The following is a 26145-nucleotide window of genomic DNA, read 5'->3' as shown; positions in this document are numbered from 1 at the left end:
CTGGGAGGCAGACATTGAGATCACCTTAGACACTGAGAGCAGTTGATATGTTGAGAGCACCAACCGAAACACTGCCGCCCCTGGACCCTAACAGCACCTGAGACACTGAGATACTAAGCACCATAAACAACTACCAGAACCTTAGAGACTGAGGATATCATAGTGCTTGAGACACCTAGTGCATCCGAGGCACTGAGTGCCTCGAACTCACTTTTAACACCTTCGGCGCTGCCTGCACCAAGACACTACGGATGATGTAGGAACCTCTAGCTACTGAGACTTTCATTGCCCCAAAACACTACCCGCTCCTGAGAGACGGAAAGCACATAAGAACCCCTGACGGACTACTCTTGGACTTAGGGTGATGCGAAATGCAAGAGAGACATCCCTTTAGTCTATAAAAGAAGCCACCTCCTTCCTGTGACTGACCTGGGAGCGACTAGAGGCTTTCGGGGGGGGGATGTTAGTTCTCACTGAGGCCTCCCAATTCTATCAGTGTGCAAAAACAATGACTCCGAGAGGTAATGGTGACTCACGGTCCAAATGGTGACCAGTAAATGTCAGAGAAATATCTCCAATGATAGGTTAATGTCTGTGGTTCGCAAAGAAGAGTGGGTCTGGGTAAAGCATGGCTCACCCAAATTCATAAAGTTGGGAGCCGGGAGGCAAGGCATTCATTAAGCCGGTCCATGACTGAGTCGCTCACTGACTGAGCCTTGCTCAGTCAAGGTTCAGGCACACACATCAACACTCACAGCACCACCCAACCAACCCTTGCTGCAGCTCCCGAGGTGCGGAGTGGGCTACATCGTTAAAATCCTGGTTATATTATCCCATACTTTTCACCACCTTGGCAGTGGATTTCCCGGGGGTTGCAGAAACTACGACCGGACAGTTCAAACTTGTGTCGTGTACCCTGTCCTTCCCACTGCCTGCGTGCCAGACTACTCATGGGAAATACAGTCCCCCAATCCATTTGAGCCATCTTCGAAGACCCTCTATTCGTGCCCCCCACGCACTGCACACAGAAGAGACAATCATATGGCGCAAGGGCGTCCATGGGACTGCAGAGTCCAAAAGCGACGAGTTCAACTTTTATTCCCCACCCCCTCACAACACCTCACCACCTACTTCAGGCAGCAAAGGTTGCCCCGTGGGTCCATCGTGTCTCTCTGTCCCTGTCCATTCAACACACACTGTACTAAGGCGCAGGCGTCTACACGGGAGTGCAGGGCCTAAAACTGGGTGGCTCCAACTTTTATATCACTTTGACCCCCCTTCAGACAACAGATGGTACAGGTGCTGCAGTATTAGAATACGGGGGGGGGGGGGTACATTACCTTTTCTCTCCTTGTCTCGTCAGTTGGAGAGCCCACGCTGCTGGATTCTCTCATGAGTTACGCGGGCCTATCATAGCCTGTTCTGATTTTGAATATGACTGCTGCTCACACAAGAAACTCCGAAGGTCAGCTGCAGTTTTGAATACTTGTTCAAGTAATTACGAGACTCCAACAGGGACAGACACACTTTGGAACTTGTTTTTGTGCTTCTCAAAACGCATTATAGGTGCACAGCCAGATATACGATTTCATTCAGGATTCACGGTACAAATTTTCGTGGCTACTTATTAGGTAGATCTACGGATTTCTAATGTGAGAGACTGGCATACATCGCCCTTATAACTAGTAAAATACCGGTCGTATCGTGGCTGTGTCCGGTTGAATATTTTAAAGAAACAGGATCTGTCTGCCATACAAAATAATTTTTTGGGAAAGCCTTGAGGAAGTCACTGTGGGTGACGAAACACATGTCGGCTGTTGCGTATCTGGACCAAGACTATATAGTTTTGAATACTCTTGAATAGTTTCCCCAGTGCTATGCTTTTTTAGGGGAAAAGAGGTCTCTATGGTATTATTTGTAAATTGTGATGTTTTTATAATATCTGTCTAAATTAAAAAGAATATCTTTTGCATAAACCCATCTTTGTTTGTTGCCAGTAATACATTGATTTAATTGGACGAGGTTTGCTTATAAAGGCTATACTTTAAGGATATTACTTTGGAGTGCCGGGGTACTTGTATGTTATATTGCTCTACATAGTGACTGTTTCAGGATCTATGTTTCTATGCACCTAAGGTAGTAAGGTGCATCTGTTACCCCAAGTGGCACCACAACCAATTGCTTTCTTGCTACTTGTGACCAGGGAAATTAAGAGTAATGTTGTTACTGCCCAGTCTGATTACATATTTTTTCTGAAGTGCGATCCGTCAAGACATCACTAACGCTTTGGTGTATTTTGCAGATCCAGGTTATATTGCCCCCACCCCACACTCCATAAACCCTAGAACACATTGATTACACTACAATGTAGGGATGTCCACAGACATTGCAGGACCCACAGAAAGGCGCATCTAGTTTATGCCACCCCTTCAGCCCCACCGCCCCATATAGACTATAGAACCCCACTACAGTGCAAGGATGTCTGCAGCATTCCGAGACCCAAGGCCGGGTGGCTGCACCTTCTCTTACCCTTTCAGCACACACTACCATACTCAGTCCGCAGGCCCCAAAACCGAGCGGATCGATCTTAAATCCCGCTTTGTTTCTTTGCTTTCCGAGGTTTAGTGAGTTCGATTAGCCGAGTGCTGAGAATCAAGTTCGGGAAGAAAGAAGAGGACGAGGAGTGTGAGAAGAAGGAGGAGGAAGGCGAGAAAAAAACCAAGCACAGCATCGACGGCATCTTGGGCGATAAAGGTAGGGTAGAGTATTCAAACTATTTAGGAATCTTCCAAGTGCTACTTTAAGTGTGGGGAATAGTTTTTCGGAATGTTCCAAGTGCGGATGTGATGTTTTAGGCACGTTTTAAATATTTGAATTGTCAGTATAATCTTCGAAGTATGGTATTCGAATATCGGATTCGAAGTCCGTATTTAATATTCGAAATCCGAGTGGAATACCTACATTTATGCCATGTTGACTCACAGAGTTTTACTATGGTGCAGCTTTCATCTGTAGCATCAGGTTTTTAGTTTGGATTTGAAGTGCGGACGGGTTTTGTTGAACTATAGAGGATTTTCGAAATGTGGATAGAATATTTGAAATGCTTTGCGTGTAGAATGTTCGAATACTACATGAATAGTGTTGGTGGAGCGTTCATTTTATTGAAGTCTGCAGAGTAGCATCCTTTATTACACTGAGCCATTGCGCAGGAGTGTGACACTACATCATTACAAATACATATTAGACTGTATAACTATGTACACACATAATCACTGTATATAAATATGGGTATTTAAATAAATATGATTTGATTTTAACAGGATTTATAGAGCGCAGCAAATACCTGTAGGTGTCAAGGTGCTATAGTCTCAGTAGTCCGATTCAGCCAAGAAGCAGACAAAAACCTCCCTTTAAGGTAAACATCCAAGTCTTTAAGGCTTTTCTAAAGGGACAGTGCAGTTTAATGCAGTCTGGTGGTGAGAAAGCGAGTTCCACAGTCTTGCTGCTGCAACAGAGAAAGCTCTGCCTCCCCATCTCTCCTACCAGACTCTGGGCACTGTAGCCAGATTGAGGTGAGCTGAGCAAAGATTTCTTCCAGGGATGTATCAGTGAAACAGCGCCTTGATTCCATCCAGAATGACCTGATAAAAGGCCTTGTGTACTATGCAGAGGGCCCTGAACATAGTAGGCTTTTTATAGAGAGCAAGTGCAGATCAGATAATCCCTGGGACATCGACTGCCATTTAGGACTGTCCAAAGTAAGTCTCACCCATGCGTTCTGCCCACATTCCAGTTTGGCTTGAGTGCTGTTATTAGTATCGAAATAAAATGCATTACAATAGTCAATTCTTGACATATCCAATATCCAAAGCCAGGGTGGGGGGGGGGGGGGGGGGGGAATGTAGATACTTACCTTTCAGTAACGTATCCTATTTACTTTACTAACAAAAACACAAATCGATGCGGCTAACATGGTACATACAAATTAAGTTAAAACATAGAAGTAAAATTATAGTAATTGTTTATATTTATAAAGGTAAAACCAAGGGGGATGATGGACGGAGTGTTGAACATTGCAAGCACTCACCCCCAGTCAAGTGAACTGGGTTTAATCCATCATCATTCTTTAGCTCACTCCACCACCCCAGTTCAGACATGGCCATATTTGTAAGGTAAACAGAAATCAAATTATCTTCAGGTAGATAGGTCCATGCATAGTACTCGTGTAGCAGGCTTGTGCATAGTACACACATGCAACATAGAAAACCACAGGTCTAATGCTTTGTATTCACATAATATAAGTATTAGCTTGTATTTATAACAACATATCTGTTTAAATTATTCTTTATCGATCTATATGTTATATTTCTTTCACTAGGTCTCCTTTGGCCTCATAGTTTAAGATGTCACCAGAACCCCTCCTGATCAATATTGGACCATATTGCACAGCCACCTACTATTAGTTTATTTTCATTCTTTTTATTTTTTGTTATCAATGTTGAATTGTAATCCCTGCAGCTTTTGTTCCCCAACTTTTTAAAATCCTAATTCAGTTGTAAATCACAATGTCTAATTTTGTCCCTGTGTATGATGAACACATTTATCACAAAAATCAAAGATTTTTTTGGGTTCTTTAGTTCACCCCGAATTACAGAATCTCTTCCATACATGTGAGTGTATCTAAATGTGATATTATTTGTTGGTTTTATGTTGAATACTCTACATTTCCTCAGAAACCCTCTCTTGAATCAAGGATTTTCTGGGAGTGAGGCTGGGCTTTGTGGATGGTGGGTTTATTATTTTGCAGCGATAGTCAGTGGGATGATGTTTGGTGGCTAAATATGGAGTGATTTTAGATAATGCTCAGTAGGTAGTTCTGTTGTGAAAAAGGTGTAGGATGAAGATGCTCAGTGGGTAATTATGAGAGTAGAAAGGGTGGGGTGATGATGCTTAGAGGGTAATTCTGTTGCGAGAAGGGGCTGAATGATGATGCTAATAGGGTAATTCTGCTGTGAGAAGGGATGGGGTGATGATGCTCAGAGGGTAATTCTGCTGTGAGAAGGGATGGTTTGATGATGCTCAGGGTAATTCCGTTGTGAGGAGAAGGGGTGGCATGATGATGCTTAGAGGGTAATTCTGTTGCGAGAAGGGGCTGAATGATGATGCTAATAGGGTAATTCTGCTGTGAGAAGGGATGGGGTGATGATACTCAGAGGGAAATTCTGTTGTGAGGAGAAGGGGTGGCATGATGATGCTCAGGGTAATTCCGTTGTGAGGAGAAGGGGTGGCATGATGATGCTCAGAGGGTAATTTTGTTGTGAGAAGGGGTGACTTGATGATGCTCAGAGGGTAATTCTGTTGTGAGAAGCGATGGAATGATACTCAGGGTAAATCTGTTGTGAGAAGGGGTGACATGATGATGCTCAGATGGTAATTCTGTTGTGAGAAGGAGTGGGATAATGCTCAGAAGGCAATTCTGTTGTGAGTAGAAGGGGCAGCATGATGATGCTCAGAGTAATTATGTTGTAAGAAAGGGTGGAGTGATGCTCAGAGGGTGATCCTAATGTGAGAAGGGGTGGGATGATGCTCCGATGGGAATTCTATTTTGAGGACAAGGGATGGGATGATGATGATCAGAGGGTAATTCTGTTGTGAGAATGGGCGGGATGACGATGCTGAGAGGGTAATTCTATTGTGTGGACAAGGGATGGGATTATGATGATCAGAGGGTAATTATGTTGTGAGAAGGGGTGGGGTGAAGCTCAGAGGGTAATTCTGTTGCAAGGAGTAGGGATAGGGAGATAATGCTCAGAGGGAAATTCTATTGTGAGGACACAGGGTGGAATGATGATGCTCAGAGGGTAATTCTGTTGTGAGAAGGGGTGGGATGATGCTCAAAGGGGATTTCTGTTGTAATAGCTGTTGTGTGAGTAATACCTGTAATGTAAGTAATATAGTTACACCTGTGAGCTGTGCAAAAGCAGCTGTTCTCTGAGTAGTGTCGTAATAGCTGTTCTGTGGGTAATAGCTGTACTATAAGTAATGCAGAAATCAATATGCTATTAGTAATAGCTGTACTGTGAGTAGTGCAGCAGTCAATGGGCTGTTACTAATCGCTGGACTGTGGGTTGACCACAGTAATTCCTGTGTAGTGCATTAATAGGTGTACCATTATTAATACTGTAATATCAGTGCTCTGAGTAATACTCGTATTTGGAGTACTACTGTAACAGCTGTGCCGTAATACTGGTGATCTGTGTAGTGCAGGAATGGCTGTGTGGTGAGTAATAAATACAGTTACACTGAGTAGCGCAGTAATAGTTGTACTGTGAGTAGTGTTGTAATAGCTGTTGTGTGAGTAATACCTGTGCTGTGAGTAATGCAATTACAACAGTTAGTAGTGCAGTAACAGCTGTGCTGTGAGTAGTGTTGTAATAGCTGTTCTGTCAGTGATAAGTGTGCTGTAAGTAATGCCGGAAAGAATATGTTATTACTAATAGCGGTGCTGTTAGTAGTGCAGCAATGAATAGGCTGTTAGTAATAGCTGCACCGTGGGGTATCCACAGTAACACTTGTTCAGTGCAGTAATAGCTGTACTTTGAAAAATGATGTAATATCCATGCTGTAATATTTGCATTTTGAGTACTGCAGTAACAGCTGTGCTGTAAGCATATCAGTTATACTGCCACTGCATGAAGTGCAGGGTTAGCGGTGGATGAGTACTGAAGTAATACCTTTGCTGAGAGCACAGTTACAACAGTGACTAGCACAGCAATAGTTGCACAGTGAGTAGTGTTACAATAGCTGTACTGTGAATAGTGCAGCAGTCAATTTACTGTTAGTAATAGCTACTTGGTGGGAAGAACAGTGCTTTTTGTGTTGTGTGTGTTGCAGGAATAGCTGTACATTGAATAATGCTGTAGTATCCTTGCTGGGGGTAAAAGCTGTGTTTTGAGTACTGCAGTAACAGCTGTGCTGTAAGCATCGCAGTTATACCTATACTGTGTGTAGTGCAGGAATAGCCATGTCTGAGTACTGAACTAATACATGTGCTGTGAGTAATACTTTTACAGCTGTACCGTGAGTGGTGCTGTCTCAGCTGTGCCTTGAGCAGCACACACTGCAGACGGCCGCTAATTGATGCTGCAGCCCCCACCAGTGAGCTGTCAGCCCCAGTTTCAGGGGACCGTTTAGGAAGCGGGGGAACAATCTGTTTAACTACAAATTCACTTAGCAAATCTCTCCCCATGCCGTCAGCGCGTCAGCTCCCAGTAACGGGAACTGATCGACCCTGGGGGTGACTGAGAGCCAGCCCGCACATCTCCCGGGGTAAAGACATCTCTCAACACCCAAATAGACATCACCGAAACAGAAGGACCGCTCGTTCACAAAGATTGATTCAGCTCACTGCAGCCTCCTAGACACTTCAATGGACAGCTAATGTACAAGGGATGGTGACATCTCACTACACACACTAATGTACACGGATGGTACCTTCTCACTACACACAAAGAGACATCACCGAAACAGAAAAGACAGCTCATTTACATGGAATGATGCAACTCACTCCAGCTGCACAGACATTCAGCGAGGCAGCTTGTGAGACATCTCTCTAATGCCAGAGACACCATCAAAAGAAGAGACAGCTATTTCAAATAGATTGGTTCCGCTGACTGCCTCCTCCTAGACACCTCATTAGACAGCTAATATCCAAGGGATGGTGATGTCTCACTAAGAGATATCACCAAAATATAAGAGACAGCTCGTTTACAAAGATTGATGCAGCTCACTCATGCTGCACAGGCATCCTATACGACAGCTTGCATAGAAGAGACATAGACATCTCTCTACATTGAAAGAAACACCACAGAAACAAGAGACAGCTTGTTTACAAGGAACGATGCAGTTCACTCCAGCCGTACATACTTTCCACAAGACAGCTTGTGTACAAGAGACAGGGGCATCTATCCAAACCCAAAAAGACATCACAGAAAGAAAAGAGACAGCTTGTTTACAAGGATTGGTACAGCTTTTATCACCCCACAGTTTCACTCCAGTTACACCATTCGAGCATCTTAAGCCATATTATAACCGCTCCCAGATCATCACCCTTTGATCTCTACCTAAAATTCACCAACAAAGCCCTACAACCCAAAATTACTGCCCTAGAATTACCACCTCACATCACCTCTACAAACTTACTATCATCAAGTTAATATCAGCCAAGAATCATCGTCACAAAATGACCCATACAGCATCACCATCATCCTGACCATTCTCCTCTCTACAACATGACCCACTGAGCATCAACATCGGACCCCTTTTCCTCACTCCAAGATTGTCCACCCTACATCATCATTCCACCCGTTGTCACAACAGAATAACCCTCTGAGCACCATCATCCCACTGCTTCTCATCACAATAAAAGTGCCCACTTACCATCATCCTTGGGCCTCTTCTCAAAATAGAATTACCCTCTTTGCATCATCATCCCACCTCTTCTCACAACAGAATTACCCACTGAGCATCATCACCCCATTCCCTCACAATTAAATTATGCTCTGAGCATCATCATTCCATCCAATCTCACAACAGAGTTACCCACTGATCATCATCTTCCCATCCCTTCTCACAATAGAATTACCCTCTGAGCATCGTTATCCCATCCCTTCTCACAACAGAATTACCCTCTGCGCATCATCGTAACAGACCTCTGAGCATCATCATCCCATCCCTTCTCACATCACAATTACCATCTGAGCATCATCACCCAACCCCTTCCACATCAGCATTACCCTCTAATCATCATCATTCCATCCCTTCTCACACCTCTCAGCATCATCATCTCGCCCCTTCTCACAACAGAATTACCCTCTGCACATCATCAGCCCACCTCTTTCTCCTCGCAACAGAATTGCCCTCTGAGCATCATCATCCCATACCGTCTCACATCAAAATTGACAACTGAGCATCATCACCCCACCCCTTCCACAACATTTCCCTCTATTCATCATAATCCCATCCCTTCTCACAACTGAATTACCCTCTGAGCATCATCATCCCACCTCCTTTTCCTCACAAAAAAATTACCCTCTGAGCATTATCATCCTGCCTCTCTCTCCTCACAACAGAATTACCCTCTGAGCATCATCATCCCACCTCTTTCTCCTCACACCAAAATTACACTATGAGCATCACCATCCTACTCCCCACAACAGGATTACCCTCTGTGCATTATCCCCCACCCCTTCTCATAACAAAATTACCCTCTGAGCATCGTCATCCCACCTCTTTTTCCTCACAACAGAATTACCCGCTGAGCATCATCCCTTCTCACATCAGAATTACCACCTGAGCATCATCACCAAATCCATTCTTACAACAGAATTGAGGAGAACAGAATTACTCTCTGAGCATCATCACCCCACCCCTTCTCTTCACAAAAGGATCGACCTCTGAGTGTCATCATCCCATCCCATCTCACAGAAGAATCACGCTCTGAGCATCTACATCTCATCTCACAACAGAATTACCCTCTGAGCATCATGCCGCCCCTTCTCACAAATGAATTGCCCACTGAGCATCATCATCCTACCTCTCCTCACAAATAAATTTCCCTTTGAGCATCATCATCTAATGCCTTCTCACAACAGAATTACCCACTGAGCATCATCATCCCACCCCTTCTCACAACAGTAATTCTGTTCTGGGAGAAAGAGTGGGATGATAATGCTCAGAGGATAATTCTGTTGTGAGAAGCTGGTCCTGCACTAGACACAGTAGCAGTAAAACTGCTTTGCTTACAGCACAGCTGTTACAGCAGTACTCAAAATACAACTATTACTCAGAGCATGGATATTACATCATGATTCAAAGTACAACTATTACTGCGCTACACAGGTGTTTACTGTGGCTATCCCACAGTGCATCTATTGCTAACGGCCCACTAATTGCTGCACTACTCACAGTACAGCTATTAATAATAGCATATTGATTCCTGCACTATTCACAGTACAGCTATTACTGAAAGAACAGCTATTACGTTCAGCTATTACTGCATCACAAACTGTTTTAACTATATTACTCACAGCACATGCATTATTCACACAACAACTACAACACTACTGACAGCACAACTATTACTGTGCTACTCATAGTGTAACTATATTACTCACAGCAAAGGTATCACTCACAACACAGCTATTCCTGCACTACACACAGCACCAGTATTACTGCACAGAAGTTACTGTAGTACTCAAAACACAACTATTACTCAGAGCACAGATATTGCAGCATTATTCAAAGTACAACTCACTGCACTACTTGCAGCACACGTGCTACTGCACTGCTTACAGCACAGCGGTCTACAGTAATCAAAATAATTATTCACGTCACAGATATTACAGATTTATTCAAAGTACAGCTGTTACTGCACTACACACAGCATAGGTCTTACTGCGCTTCTCATAGTACACCTACTACTAACAGCATGTTGATTGCTGCTCTTCTCGCAGTACAGCTGTTACTCACTAAACAGCTATAACTTGCACTACAGCTACCACTGCAGTACTCACAACACAGCTATTACTGCACTGTTGACCGTACAGCGATTACGCATAGTGCAGCCACGACTCACATTGCAGAATGTATTGCATTATTCACAGCACAGCCATTGGCTGCAGCAAAACTATTACTTAGCATAGGTATTACTGCAGTTATTACAGCTCAGATTCACATCACACCTAGTGTAGCACTACTCTTAGTACAGCTGTTCCTCACAGCAGAGATATGCCTGCACACTACTCACAGACACAGTACTCAAAGCACAGCTATTACTGCAATATTGACAATCAAACTGTCACAGTAGAGCTTTTCCTGCTTTACTCAAAGCACAGCTATTACTCTGATCCTCACAGCTTTACTACAGTACTTACAGATCAGAAGTTACTGCAGTACTCAAAACACAACTATTTCTCACAGCACAGTATTATTCAAGCTGCAGCTGTTATTCACAGTGCAGTACTACCATGTCGCTTTAAGCACAGTTATTCCTATCCTACTCACAATACAACTATTACTCACAGTACAGCTGTTTTACTGCAGTACTCATAGCTCAGCTTGCTGAGCAATTCACAAAACAGCTAATAATCCACTACCTACAGCACAGCTGTTACTGTAGTACTCGCAGCACAGCTGTTACTCAGCATGGCTACTACAGCAGCACTGACAGCACCGCTATAACTTCACAACTCGCAGTACAGTTGTTACTCTCAGCACAGCTACTATTACAGTCCTCCAACACAGGTATTACTGTACTACTCACAGCAGATCTGTTTATGTGGTACTTACAGTGTATCATCATAAAACTTTATTTTGGTCATTACGACCATAAAAGTGCAAGTGCGTACAGTACAAGAAATCCAATAAAAAGCAATTAAAAATTCATTAACTACAATTCCTCAGTTTCATCTTCTTAAATTACCCTGTACATTGTCATCGCAGATTGAAGTTTGCTTATAAAACAATTAAAAACGGTGTCAACAAAAGTCTGTGCCAAAGAGAAAAAAAAACGTCAAGTTGATAAAAATTAGAACTAAAAACTTGGTTAAAAGATACAACAATTACTTTTTCAATACAGTCCGTATTATGATCCACATTTTGCCGAACAACTTGGCAACTGCACAGGCAATTAAAAGGCTAGAGTCTGATGATTTTAAAAACAGTGTATCTCGCACTGCTGTGCTGACACTAAAGCTATAACTACCACTCTCAGACAAGCATTACATGCAGCGGTAGCTCTTAGCACAATTTACACCATAGCTCTCATTTCCTCTGCTCACTGATTAAAACACAGCACAACAAGCTTAACTTTGGAACAATTCATTGCACAGCTCAAAGCATACCTTAAGACAGAGTTCACAGCTTACAGGACAGTTTACTACTTACGGCAACGCTAGCATGCGTCTGGTAGTACAGCTTACAGGACAGTTTACACCTCACAGCAAAGCTGGCATACATCTGGAAGCACAGCTTACAGGAGAGTGTGCAACTCACTGCAAAGCTAGCATGCAACTGGAAGCACGGCTTACAGGAGCACGGCCTACAGGACAGTGTGAAACTCACAGCAAAGCTGGCATGCATCTGGAAGCACGGCTTACAGGACAGTGTATAACTCACAGCAAAGCTGGCATGCATCTGGAAGCACGGCTTACAGAACAGTGTATAACTCACAGCAAAGCTGGCATGCATCTGGAAGCACGGCTTACAGAACAGTGTATAACTCACAGCAAAGCTGGCATGCAACTGGAAGCACAGCTTACAGGACAGTGTACAGCTTACAGCAAAGCTGGCACACACCTGGAAGTACAGCTTACAGGACAGGTTACACCTCACAGCAAAGCTGGCAAGCATCTAGAAGCACGGCTTACAGGACAGTGTACAACTCACAGCAAAGCTGGCCTGCCACTGGAAGCATAACTTACAGGACATTGTACAACTGACAGCAAGGCTACCATGCACCTGGAGGGTACAGCATAGAAGAAAATGTACACCTCACAGCAAAGCTGGCATGCATTTGGAAGCACAGCCTACAGGACAGCGTACAATCACAGCAAAGCTCGCATGAACAGCTTACAGGACAGTGTACAACTCACAGCAAACCTGGCATGCATCTAGGATTACAGCTTATAGGACCGCTCACAGCTCGGTGTACAGCAGAGCTCAATGCGCATTTAACTGGTTAAAGTACAGGTCACAACTCAGCTTACAGCAGTGTTCGAGGCACTACTTAGACGACAGCAATACACGTTCCAGTTAACAACAGAGTTCACAGCACATCTGTTCAATTCCAAGTATTTTATTTCAGCACACTGATGTAGTGACTTAAAATATACCAAATTAGAAAATAAGCAATTACTTCATAATAAAAAAATAAATAAAAAAAAAAACATTCTCCCTGTTCCAATATAGACACCACCAATATCCCAGTAGGGAAATGTACAGCATATCACAGAACAGCACTACACAACTCACCGTTTACATTGAAACCCACAGCACAGCATAGAACTAGGTTCTGAGCACTGCTTCCTCCATGCTGCCTAGGATGGTCACATGATGGTGCACAAAGTGCACTGCATAGAAGCACCATTCACAGCCCAGCATACATCAAAGTTCACAGCTTACAGTACTCTTCCGAGCTCTGCTTCCTCCATGCGGCCTAGGATAGTCGCACCATGGTGCACAAAGTGCACTGCATTGAAGCACCCTTCACAGCCCACACACATCAAAGCTCACATCATAGCTTGCAGTACTCTTCTGAGCACTGCTTCCTCCATGCAGAATAGGATAGTCACACGTTGGTGCACAAAGATGTTGTGTATAGAAGCACCTTTTTACAGCCCACATACATCAAAGCCTACATCATAGCTTGCATACTCTTCTGAGCACTGCTTCCTCAATGCAGCCTAGGATAGTCACACGATGGTGCACAAAGTGTACTGTGTAGAAGCACCTTTTTACAGTCCACACACATCAAAGCTCACATCATAGCTTGCATACTCTTCCGAGCACTGCTTCCTCCATGCAGAATAGGATAGTCACACGATGGTGCACAAAGTGTACTGTATAGAAGCACCATTTACAGTCCACACACATCAAAGCTCACATCATAGCTTGCATACTCTTCCGAGCACTGCTTCCTCCATGCAGAATAGGATAGTCACACGATGGTGCACAAAGTGTACTGTATAGAAGCACCATTTACAGTCCACACACACCAAAGCTCACATCATAGCTTGCATACTCTTCCGAGCACTGCTTCCTCCATGCAGAATAGGATAGTCACACGATGGTGCACAAAGTGCACTGCATAGAAGCACCCTTCACAGCCCACACACATCAAAGCTCACAGCACAGTTTACAGTACTCTTCCAAGCACTGCTTCCTCCATACAGCCTAGGATAGTCACACGATGGTGCACAAAGTGTACTGTATAGAAGCACTTTTTTACAGCCCACATACATCAAAGCTCACATCATAGTTTGCATACTCTTCTGAGCACTGCTTCCTCCATGCAGCCTAGCAAAGTCACGCGATAGTACACAAAGTGTACCACGGCGCTCAGCAAGTCCACATCACAGTTTGCAGCATAGCTCACAGCTCAGACAGTACACAAAACACAAACATTAAAGAAGGAATGGGAGCGCGATCACAGCACTACAAGCATTACAGCTCGCAGCACAACTCCTAACACAATTCACGGCGCAGCTTACTTCACAGCTCATGATGCATCTGATGCCACAACTTACACAGCTCAAAGTACCATACCCTACCTCTTACAGACCACATGCATCGCAGTTCACAGCAGCACCCCTGCAGCTTCAACTCACAGCCAGAAAATAGTTTGTGCAGCACAGAAAGTACTCCCACTCAGTGCTCACAGCAGCACCTGAGATATTCTGCTAATTGTACAGAGAGGGTTTAGGACAAATGCAGAACTCACAGGCGCCAGTCAGAGCATAGCTGTGTCTTCCTATCTATTACTCACAGCACAGCAAGTACTACCAGGCAGCAGTCGGAGCTTTTGTCTGCAAGAGAGTTGACGGTACAGTAGCAACATCACAGCCACTACTCACTGCACAGGCACTTCTTGAAGAACATACAGTGTTCATACGTATGTCTCCATGCTCGGGCTGGGCCTGAAAGTAGGCCTGAGCACCAAACTAAAAGTGACCCTCATTAGTAACTTAGATAAAAAAGTAGCCAATTTTTGCACATTGGGCATATTTTGAACTTGTAAAGACAGGTTGTATTACAGTTTTGCAAGGACTGGAAGACTTCAAGGATGTGTGCTTGCTGAAGACATTTTTTGATTTAATATCAGTGAAATCAACAGTAAAAACCGGCCCAGCACACCATAAAGCAGGCCCACATCAGCCAATAAACCAGTCCACACTGACTTTTCAGACCAGCCCATCGGGAAATGCCTGAGTGCCCTGTAGGCCATTCCGATCCTGTATGCCTCACAGCACTGTGAAACGTACAACTGCTACTCACTGTACGGCAGCACCGCCACAGCTACTAGTTACAACACAGGCACTACTTACAGCACATATAATATTCATACCTATGCATCACAGCACTGCGCAACGTACAGCCACTAGTTACAACACAGGCACTACTTACAGCACATATAGTATTCATACCTATGCCTCACAGCACTGCAGAGCGCATAGCTCCTGCTCACTGAACAGCAGCACAGCTACTAGTTACAACCCAGGCATTATTCACAGGACATGTGGTCCCAGTACTTGTGCCTCACAGCACAACAGCACCTCCACAGCTACTACTTACACGCGGGCACTACTCACAGGACACGTGGTCCCCGTACCTGTGCCTCACAGTGCAACAGCACCTCCACGGCTACTACTTACACACGGGCACTACTCACAGGACACATACTCCTGTACCTGTGCCTCGCAACGCAACAGCACCTCCATTGCTACTACTTACACGGGCACTACTCACAGGACACGTGGTTCCCGTACCTGTTCCTCACAGCACAACAGGACATCCACGGCTACTATTTACACACGACACTACTCACAGGACACGTGCTCCCCGTACCTGTGCCTCACAGTGCAACAGCCCCTCCACGGCTACTACTTACACACAGGCACTACTCACAGGACACGTGGTCCCAGTGCTTGTTCCTCAGCGCAACAGCCCCTCCACGGCTACTACTTACACAGGGGCACTACTCACAGGACACGTGGTCCCAGTACCTGTGCCTCACACCGCAACAGCACCTCCGCGGCTACTACTTACACACGGGCACTACTCACAGGACATGTGGTCCCAGTGCCTGTGCCTCAGCTCAACAGCACCTCCACGGCTACTTCTTACACATAGGCACTACTCCCAGGACACGTGGTCCCAGTGCCTGTGCCTCACAGCGCAACAGCACCGCCAGGGGTACTACTTACACACGGGCACTACTCACAGGACACGTGGTCCCAGTGCCTGTGCCTCACAACGCAACAGCACTGCCACAGGTACTACTTACACACAAGTACTACTCACAGGACACTTGGTCCCCGTACCTGTGCCTCACAGAGCAACATCACCTCCATGGCTACTACTTACACACGGGCACTACTCACAGGACACGTGGTCCCCGTACTTGTTCCTCACAGCACAACAGCACCTCCACGGCTACTACTTACACACAGACACTACTCACAGGACACGTGGTCCCAGTACCTGTGCCTCACAGCACAATAGCACCTCCATGGCTACTACTTACACATGGGCACTACTCCCAGGACACGTGGTCCCTGTACCTGTACCTCACAGCGCAACAGCACCTCCACAGCTACTACTTACACCCGGGCACTACTCCCAGGACATGTGGTCGCCGTACCTGTGCCTCACAGCGCAACAGCAACCCCACGGCTACTACTTACACACGGGCACTACTCACAGGACACGTGGTCCCAGTACCTGTGCCTCACAGCACAACAGCACCTCCATGGCTACTACTTACACACGGGCACTACTCACAGGACACGTGGTCCCCGTACCTGTGCCTCACAGCACAACATCACCTCCACGGCTACTACTTACACACGGGCACTACTCACAGGACACATACTCCTGTACCCGTGACTCGCAATGCAACAGCACCTCCACGGCTAATACTTACACATGGGCACTACTCACCGGACACGGGGTCCCCGTACCTGTGCCTCACAGCGCAACAGCACCTCCACGGCTACTACTTACACACGGGCACTACTCACAGGACACATACTCCTGTACCTGTGCTTCCTAACGCAACAGCACCTCCACGGCTACTACTTACACGGGCACTACTCACAGGACACGTGGTTCCCATACCTGTTCCTCACAGCACAACAGCTCCTCCACGGTTACTACTTACACACGGGCACTACTCACAGGACACGTGCTCCCCGTACCTGTGCCTCACAGCGCAACAGCACCTCCATGGCTACTACTTATACACGGGCACTACTCACAGGACACGTGCTCTCTGTACCTGTGCCTCACAGCGCAGCAGCACCTCCATGGCTGCTACTTACACACGGGCACTACTCACAGGACACGTGGTCCCGTACCTGTGCCTCACAGCGCAACAGCACCTCCACGGCTACTACTGACACACGGGCACTACTCACAGGACATGTGGTCCCCGTACCTGTGCCTCACAGCGCACCAGCACTTCCACTGCTACTACTTACACACGGGCACTACTCACAGGACACGTGGTCCCAGTGCCTGTGCCTCACAGCGCAACAGCAACTCTACGGCTACTACTTACACACGTGCACTACTCACAGGACATGTGGTCCCAGTGCCTTTGCCTCACAGTGCAACAGCACCACCACAGGTACTACTTACACACGTGCACTACTTACAGGACATGTGGTCTCCGTACCTGTGCCTCACAGCACAACAGCAACTCCACGGCTACTACATACACACGGGCACTACTCACAGGACACGTGGTCCCAGTACCTGTACCTCACAGCGCAACAGCACCTCCACAGCTACTACTTACACACGGGCACTACTCACAGGACACGTGGTCCCCGTACTTGTTCCTCACAGCGCAACAGCACCTCCACGTCTACTACTTACACACGGGCACTACTCACAGGACACGTGGTCCCAGTACCTGTGCCTCACAGCACAACAACACCTCCATGGCTACTACTTACACATGGCACTACTCCCAGGACACGTGATCCCAGTACCTGTACCTCACAGTGCAACAGCACCTCCACAGCTACTACTTACACACTGGCACTACTCACAGGACACGTGGTCCCAGTACCTGTGCCTCACAGCACAGCAGCAACTCCACGGCTACTACTTACACACGGGCACTACTCACAGGACACATGGTCCCAGTACCTGTACCTCACAGTGCAACAGCACCTCCACAGCTACTACTTACACACTGGCACTACTCACAGGACACGTGGTCCCAGTACCTGTGCCTCACAGCGCAGCAGCAACTCCACGGCTACTACTTACACACGGGCACTACTCACAGGACACATGGTCCCCGTACCTGTGCCTCACAGCGCAACAGCACCTCCACGGCTACTACTTACACACAGGCACTACTCACAGGACACGTGGTCCCAGTGCTTGTTCCTCAGCGCAACAGCCCCTCCACGGCTACTACTTACAGGGGCACTACTCACAGGACACGTGGTTCCCGTACCTGTTCCTCACAGCACAACAGCACCTCCACGGCTACTACTTACACATGGACACAACTCACAGGACACGTGGTCCCCCTACCGGTGCCTCACAGCGCAACAGCACCTCCGCGGCTACTACTTACACACAGGCACTACTCCCAGGACACGTGGTCCCAGTACCTGTGCCTCACAGCGCAACAGCACCTCCACAGCTACTACTTACACACGGGCACTACTCACAAGACACGTGGTCCCCGTACTTGTTCCTCACAGCGCAACAGCACCTCCACAGCTACTACTAACACACGGACACTACTCACAGGACACGTGGTCCCCGTACTTGTTCCTCACAGCGTAACAGCACCTCCACGGCTACTACTTACACACAGGTGCTACTCCCAGGACACGTGGTCCCAGTACATGTACCTCACAGCGCAACATCACCTCCACGGCTACTACTTACAAACGGGCACTACTCACAGGACACGTGGTCCCAGTGACTCAGCACCTCCACGGCTACTACTTACACACGGGCACTACTCACAGGACACGTGGTCCCAGTACCTCAGCACCTCCACAGCTACTACTTACACACGGGAACTACTCACAGGACACGTGGTCCCAGTGCCTCAGCACCTCCACGGCTACTACTTACACACGGGCACTACTCACAGGACACGTGGTCCCAGTACCTCAGCACCTCCACAGCTACTACTTACACACGGGAACTACTCACAGGACACGTGGTCCCAGTGCCTCAGCACCTCCACGGCTACTACTTACACACGGGCACTACTCCCAGGACACGTGGTTCCAGGACCTGTACCTCACAGCGCAATAGCACCTCCACGGCTTACTTACACACGGGCACTACTCACAGGACACGTGGTCCCAGTGCCTCAGCACCTCCACGGCTACTACTTACACACGGGCACTACTCACAGGACACGTGGTCCCCGTACCTGGGCCTCTCAGCACTAGGGCGCTCTCAGCTCCTATTCACGGTGCGTGCATTAGCACAACCACTGCAGAGAGCCGACAGCACCGGCCACAGTACGCGCTGAGCCCACACAGACACTTCTTACAGCCCCGACACTGGCCTCAGCACGCCAGCACAGCTGCCGCTCCCAGCACGGCCAGGACTGCCCAGACACCGCTCCCAGCACAGACCTCTGAGGCCGATACCTCTGCAGGAGCACGGAGCCCCGCACGCACGTTTACTGCTGGAAGCACAAACGTTACTCACAGCAGCAACTTACAGCACTTACACGTGCACAGACCTCTTGTGTACATACAGAATCTCACCACAGACCTCTCTTTCTAGACACTTCTCTGCACGAGCAGGGTGTGTGCCGACTCCTCTGTGTACACAGACGCCCTACCGTCTATGTGCACAAACGCCTGCCTACCTACCTACCTCTCCGGGCACAGACTTGTCTCTCAGCAGAGACGTCTCACAGCGTGGATCCCTCGCTCTCTCTCTCTCCCGCCCCCTCTCTCTCTCCAGACGCCTTTCCACGCACAGACACCAACCCCAGAAGAGGATTCTGCCCACACCTCTCTGCACGGACACCACTGTGCACATATCCTTCTCGCGGCACCGACGCCGCCTCTGCACGAACCCTCCGTGCACGGACACCTCTCCCACCTCGGAGCACAGTGGCGCTCTGCTTGGGTCGCCGGGTCTCAGGTGGCCGGCAGGAAGAAATACAAATTGAAATCTAATGTGATATTGAACGAGTAACGACCCCCCCCCCCCCCCCCCGTCCCTTGAGGGCCCCCACGCTCTACTGCCACCAAACCACCTTGGGAAAACTCGGGAGAAATGTCCCATCCTCCTTTGAGGCTTTGTGTGGGAACTTGTGGATATCAGAAAAATACAGAGAAACAAACTATTTTCGAAATAAAAAATAAAACCGAAAAACACATGATGTTTAGAAATGAATGCCTATGCATAGATCACCAATGTATGAATAGTGAGAAACGAAATTACAGATTACCAAATCCGAAATTAAAATAAACGCAAACCTTGGATAGAAAAAGACTAAAAAACGGAAAGCAGAATATTTTCGGGTTAGAATGTCGACTTACCTCAATATCGATGTGGGTTCCTATCTTAAAATTTATGAATAAAGCCATATATGTATATGTATTCTTAGCGCTAGAACGAAACATATCGCGGTTACTCTCAACGCGATACGACAGGGTATTTTTTTGTATTTTGGCCATTTTTAGTAAGTCCTTGTTAGTCTGTGACAAGATAATCTGAAATGTTAGGTCACGTATTTTATTTGAGTCGTAAATCACGATTAACGTTGTTGAAATGATTACTATATATATAATATATATATCGTCGCGCGCGACTTAAATTATGTTTTTGGCAAGAATAGTTGTGTTGATTTTTCGATGCCCCGAATTATGTGCGGTGTTTGTTCAAGGAATAAAAGTGTGTTCAATTTGTAATTCGTTGTATATTAATGTTATTTACGTAAGCGTTTAAATATCGAATGTAATATAATATTTTCAGCGGTTATAAATAATATTGTGTATGTTGAGTGTATATTTATACGTATACACAACTACAATTATATTATGCGTTTAATTTAAAGTACTCACATAATAGACCACTTTACTATAATTTGTATATTTTTGTAGCGCTTACAGTTTTATACAATATCATATACTTTGTTACGTTTTTTTTAACTCCAAAGCGTGCATCCCCTGACTTTTGCATGAAAAGCCGAGTTTTCCTTTCATCGACGCTGCGTCTCCTAACCCCGCAATGCATTTAGGAAACCAAATGAAAAGTTTCTTTATTCACCCCGCCCTCCTCCTCAAAACGGGGGCATCTAAAATGGGGCGCTTTAAAAAATAGAATAAAGGGACAACAAAGGAGGGAAGAACAATCCTGCAGAAGAAGAGAGAGATAGGCGGCTGACAATATTTAAATTTAAATGTTTCGCGGGGGCCGAGTTGGCCCCCACTCCCCTGACCTGTGCAAACATTTGTCTGCCTCTGAAAGGCGGGACACAGACAGCCTCTCGGGGCCGCAAGAAGCTCTTCTGTGCCGGCCTCGGTGATGAACTTCGATACAAAGAGGACAGTTTATGGAGCTCTCAGAAGCGCCGATGTCTGACATCACAAAAGCAAACAGTTAAAAAAAAGACAGAGCGCCTTAAAAAAAACACAAAACCCTCAGAGAAAAAAAAAGAAGTCCGGCGAAGGGGGAGGGAATTCCTTTCCCGTTGAAAAAGCAGCGAGCAGCAGAGAAAGTTAGCACAAAGCGGCGAGTAAAGGGGCTAAATTATTCAAAACTCCCCGCTGTTCGCGAGTTTAGCGAGAGCGGAGCCGCGTCTGTCCGCGAAGAATAACCCCCTTTTACGGGATGCTCTTTTGGAAACCGAGAATAAGCTCTTTTGTTGTTAAAGAGGGTTTTTTGAAATCACGTTTAAGGAGTTTTTAAATTCTTCATTTAGAGCTTTTAATACGGCGACAGGCGCCGCGGTGGAAGGTGGTGTGTGTTGTTGGAGAGGGGGGTGGGGGGGGGGGGGGTAACTTTCGATATCATTTACAGAGGGTTTGCTTTTTGGCTTCTTCCTGAACACTATGCTTGAGAACACCGTCATTTATATTTTTGGTTTATTGATATTTAGAAAGTTTTTTTGTAGTGCTTTCTTTGTTTTTTACGTATACATTACGATTAGAGATGACCGAAATGTGGCAACTATTTGTGACACGCCATGCCAGCATTTGTTGATGAAACTTAAATATTGCATTTTCTTTGTTGCCCGTTATCCTTTTGTTTAATTCGTGACTGTACGTACATGTTCTGTGTATTTTTGCGTGCATTTAAAATGTTTCTTTGAACCAAAAAGGGTAGGGATCGGGAGTTAATGCCCGCCTTTTATAGCGATGTATTTTAAACTATTGTCACTTACGTGCCTAGAAACGAAACTCCGTTTTATACGATCGAAATGTGACCAAAAGCACCTGGAAATGAAGCATCGGATAATATTATCATGTTTTTGTTGGGTAGGAGTCTGTTGTAATCAAGAATCACTGGATTTAATCTCACTGCTCTGAATTTAAGATGTGCGAAATCCGCGCGCTGTTTGCCTGGGGGTGGGTGGGTGATATTGGCAGCAGTGACGGGTCCTGGTGTAAATTTCAAAGCGCTCTCTCCTTTCCGGGTGTCCGCCAGCACACAGTATAATAGGGATCTACTCCCTATTTATTACTGAACCTGTCCTTAAAGAGGCACTCGGGTAACACCCCCCCCCCCCAATCATCCGTCTAGGACAGGGTCTTCAGAGCGCATTAAACTCGCTCGCCTCCTCTTTCATCTTTACATGTCTGCCCTCTCCCCTCCCAATAAGACCAGTAGCAGAAAAGGGCAGGAGGGGGCAGTTGCTGCCAGTATTTTTTTGTGTGTGTATTTCCTATAACTCTTCTCGTGTACACAGTTGGGTGGCAGTGAGCTTTGCAGATGATTTGTGAAATGGTAATTTGTTGGCTCTGGTAGTTGTGAACAAAGGTATTTACCAGCACCGGAGCCGAACGTGGTTTTGCACTGTGTGAATGTAACATTAGGTCTGTCAGGGAGTGAGTGGGTCGACATTTCTGCTGGACTTATCTGAGAGCATGCAACATGAGCTCTGTGAGGTAGTGTGTGGTCATGAATTTGTGAACGTACGTTTATTAGTACACTAATAGTACATGTTTTTATTGGGGACATGTGTGCACACCGGCATGACATCAATGTTTTTATGCCACACTGGTGCAATGTATGAGGCACAATAAAAGATGTTAATAGGAGCAAGCTTACTAGTAAACTCAGATTCATGCATTATTACCGCAGTGGGAAGGTCGATGTTTTTACCACTTCCTGTGCTCTGACTCTCCTTTAACTCTTTTCGCAACTTCTGAAGATACAAATATCGGCATGGCGTAAAACCATGTGTGCAGATCCGCAGAGAGGGATATTATTTATTTTCCATGGGGGGGGGGGGGTCGTGATCAACTCGTGGCCTCTTCCGAATCAACTTTATGTTGCACTAGTTTATATAGCGGACATTTTGCTATACCTAATAATTACATTAGAAGTGTGTGTGTGGGTAATATACACACACACACAGACCTGTGTGTGTGTGTATATTTTATACCTATTTTGTACTGTGTGATGCTTTTGTGGATTTTAAGGATTCTCATCGCTTCCGAATAATGTTTATTGAATTGAATAGTAGTGTATGCATATTTACATACACACACCCTGCATGGAAGTGTATGGATTGCATACCATGACGGAGTAACAGCAGATACCTGACTGGAGTACTATACCAGTACAGTTTGTGTGCATTAATATAGAGACACCGCTCGCATTTGTGTGAGATTCTGAGCAGTAATCTGGGATGGGAGCATTGGTTGGGAGCAGGGGGGGGGCGGGTGCTTTGGTGTCCAGGTCTGACGCAGGATGAAGCACCCGAGGAAGCTTTTAAAAGTGATGGGGGCGGATTCTGAAGCTGACAGGCGCGGAATGCTGAGTGGGCACTTTTCTCTCAGGAAATTGTTCTGTTCCAGGATAAATGAAACATTTCTAGCTGAGCAGGCAGAGAGGTGAGCATGGCCGCTTCCTGGGCTGAGGATGGCTGGAGAGCGGGCTTACAAACGCGGGTGGTGACTGTGGACACCCTGGGCTCGGGGATTGAGGTGGCCCCGCCTCTCCCCCAGGAGTTTGGTGCCTTCCGGTTGAAGGATGAAATGCCCTGACGCGCCAACCCTACACCGTCCACCCACATCAGTGGTATTTGAGAATGACATTTCGCAGTGTAAAACCTGTGCAGGATGAATCAGGCGCGCAACACCCATTGGGCTCACGGGGCTTCAGCCCCCCTCTCCCCCACCCCTCCTCCGTCGTGTGTGTCAGCCCGCAGAGACAGCTTCGCGGGCTGGCGAGCCTCTCATTGCAGCACCCGAGTACTTAACAGGTCTTTAAAAGACCATTTACTTGCAAATTAGGCTTCTGTTATGTGTTGACCCCTTCTTACAGCCAAGCCACTCTGTCCGTGGTTGGAAGAATTAGCCCCCCGAAATATTTTTCGACCCCCCCCCCCCAACCCCCCCCCATAGAAATTTGGCTCTAGTTGCCCGCCTGGGATGAATCCCTACTACTGGTTGGTGTTTGCAACGTAGTGCCAAGAGGGCACGTGATCGGTAAACGATGCGAGGGGCTAGTGGCAGTATTAAACAATTCTTCAAAAGTGGTCTGCCCAAAGTGTTATTTTAAAAAAGGAGACTTTTATAAAGCTTTTTGAGCATGTCCCATTCTCCAAAATATGTGATTACTTCAAACTATTTAGGGGTGAACAAGAGAAAATCAGGCTCTTTGGAAACTCCGTGGGCTGCTGTTGTGACTGCAGTGGTGTTAGATTGAGTGCTTTCTGATCTAGAACCTCGTGGTTCTTTCCACAGCACCAAAGTTCCTCGCTGGACAGTTTGTTCTAGCAGAGGCAGATTCTTGAGGTTCCCTTGAAGCTCCAGATTAAAGGTCTGAGCCGCCAAGCTTGGCAGAAGGGGAATTAATGGTTTCTTTTATTTAAAACAACTGCCAATGATGGAATTATTGTGCTCAACTTGCAACATATCCCCTAAGACAATGACCTCCAGGCTTCTTCTCAGAGCATCGCAGGTGCTTATGCATAGTGCGCTAAAGTCATAGGAGAGGTAGCTTCTGATAGAACAAACCTGAAGGCACGCCAGGGCAAACTTCTTAGCACTACCACACATTGGTTGGGTCCCCCAAAGGCAGGCAGGCATACTTTATTTTATGTTTTCATTTATAGATTGTGTAAAACGCTGCATAACACCTACTTAGTCTTAAAGTTCTCAAGGAGGGGAGGCAAGGATGGAAAAACAAAAAGTAGCAATCCAGGAGAAACATGATGTAAATACTCCTCCCATTTAAACAGTGTCAAAGCCTAGGGGTGTATTTTATTTTATTTAAAAAGTTTTTATAGAGCTCTAGCTAGACCCGTGGGTATCTGAGCGCTTTACATACACAAAGGAAAGAAAATTGCATTACTTAGCAAGATATAAGGAAGCATAAATATATAAGCAAAGACATATAAGCAAAACATAATGATTCGGCGTAGAGTGAAGGGGAGGGAGAAAATGCAAGTGGTTGAAACAGTTAAATAACCACCCATCCTTGGTGGTCAAGTGAGAGAGGAGTCAACTAGGTTATTTAGGTCTAGGTTAGTTGACTTGTTCTGCAAAGTATTTGTTTAGGAGAAGGAGTTTCATGTCCCTTTTGAAGCAGGAGAAGAAGAGGTTGCATCTAAGGTCTATAGGGAGTGCGTTCCACATCCTGGGTACGTTCCCCGAAAAGTATCGGCACTGAGTGCTTTTCCTTTTCAATTTCGGAGGGATGAGCAGAAGTGAGTTGGAGCTTCTCAGAGTTCTGGATTTTCCTGCTTTTACCAATTTGCTGTTTAGGTAGTTGGGGTAATGTGAGTGAAGGCTTTTAGTGATGCAGGCCAATTTGTAAATACATCTACTTTCCATGGGTAGCCAGTTGAGAGAGTTGAGGGTTGGTGTGATGTGCTCACATCTTTTTACCCCAGTTATGAGTCTAGCTGCCTTGTTAAGGACTGACCTTAGAGGGGCTAGGTGAGCTTTTGGTGACCCTATAAGAACGGAGTTCCTGTAGTCCAGTTTAGAGAGGACTTGGGATTGAACTATTGTCTTGAGATCATCCTGGGGAATGAAAGGTTTAATGTTCTTGAGGTGTTTTAGTGAGAAAAGCGCACCTTTTGCAGAGATTTTGATGTGGTCCTTCATTGATAAGTTCTTGTCCAGGGTAATGCCTAGTGACTTTACCTAGTTGGATAGGACGAGGGAGCAGTTTAGGGCATCTAGA

The 26145-nt window shown here is 46.2% G+C and overlaps 1 protein-coding gene across 3 annotated transcripts in view; it reads left to right on the top strand.

Moving 5' to 3' along the window:
• Positions 1 to 26145, top strand: part of PAX7 (paired box 7) — a 270897-nt gene that overhangs the window by 14599 nt on the left and 230153 nt on the right. For 2 of the 3 annotated variants that reach the window (XM_078642522.1, XM_078642523.1), the window contains exon 4: positions 2626 to 2754. In XM_078642522.1, the coding sequence (XP_078498648.1) occupies positions 2626 to 2754 (129 nt within the window). Of the gene's footprint in view, positions 1 to 2619; positions 2755 to 26145 lie in introns of all 3 variants that reach the window. The other variant, XM_078642521.1, reaches the window with a different exon arrangement.

Source organism: Lissotriton helveticus, chromosome 5_1, assembly GCF_964261635.1.
Source record: "Lissotriton helveticus chromosome 5_1, aLisHel1.1, whole genome shotgun sequence".
NCBI lineage: Eukaryota > Metazoa > Chordata > Amphibia > Caudata > Salamandridae > Lissotriton > Lissotriton helveticus.
This window is presented reverse-complemented; position numbering and strand designations above follow the sequence as displayed.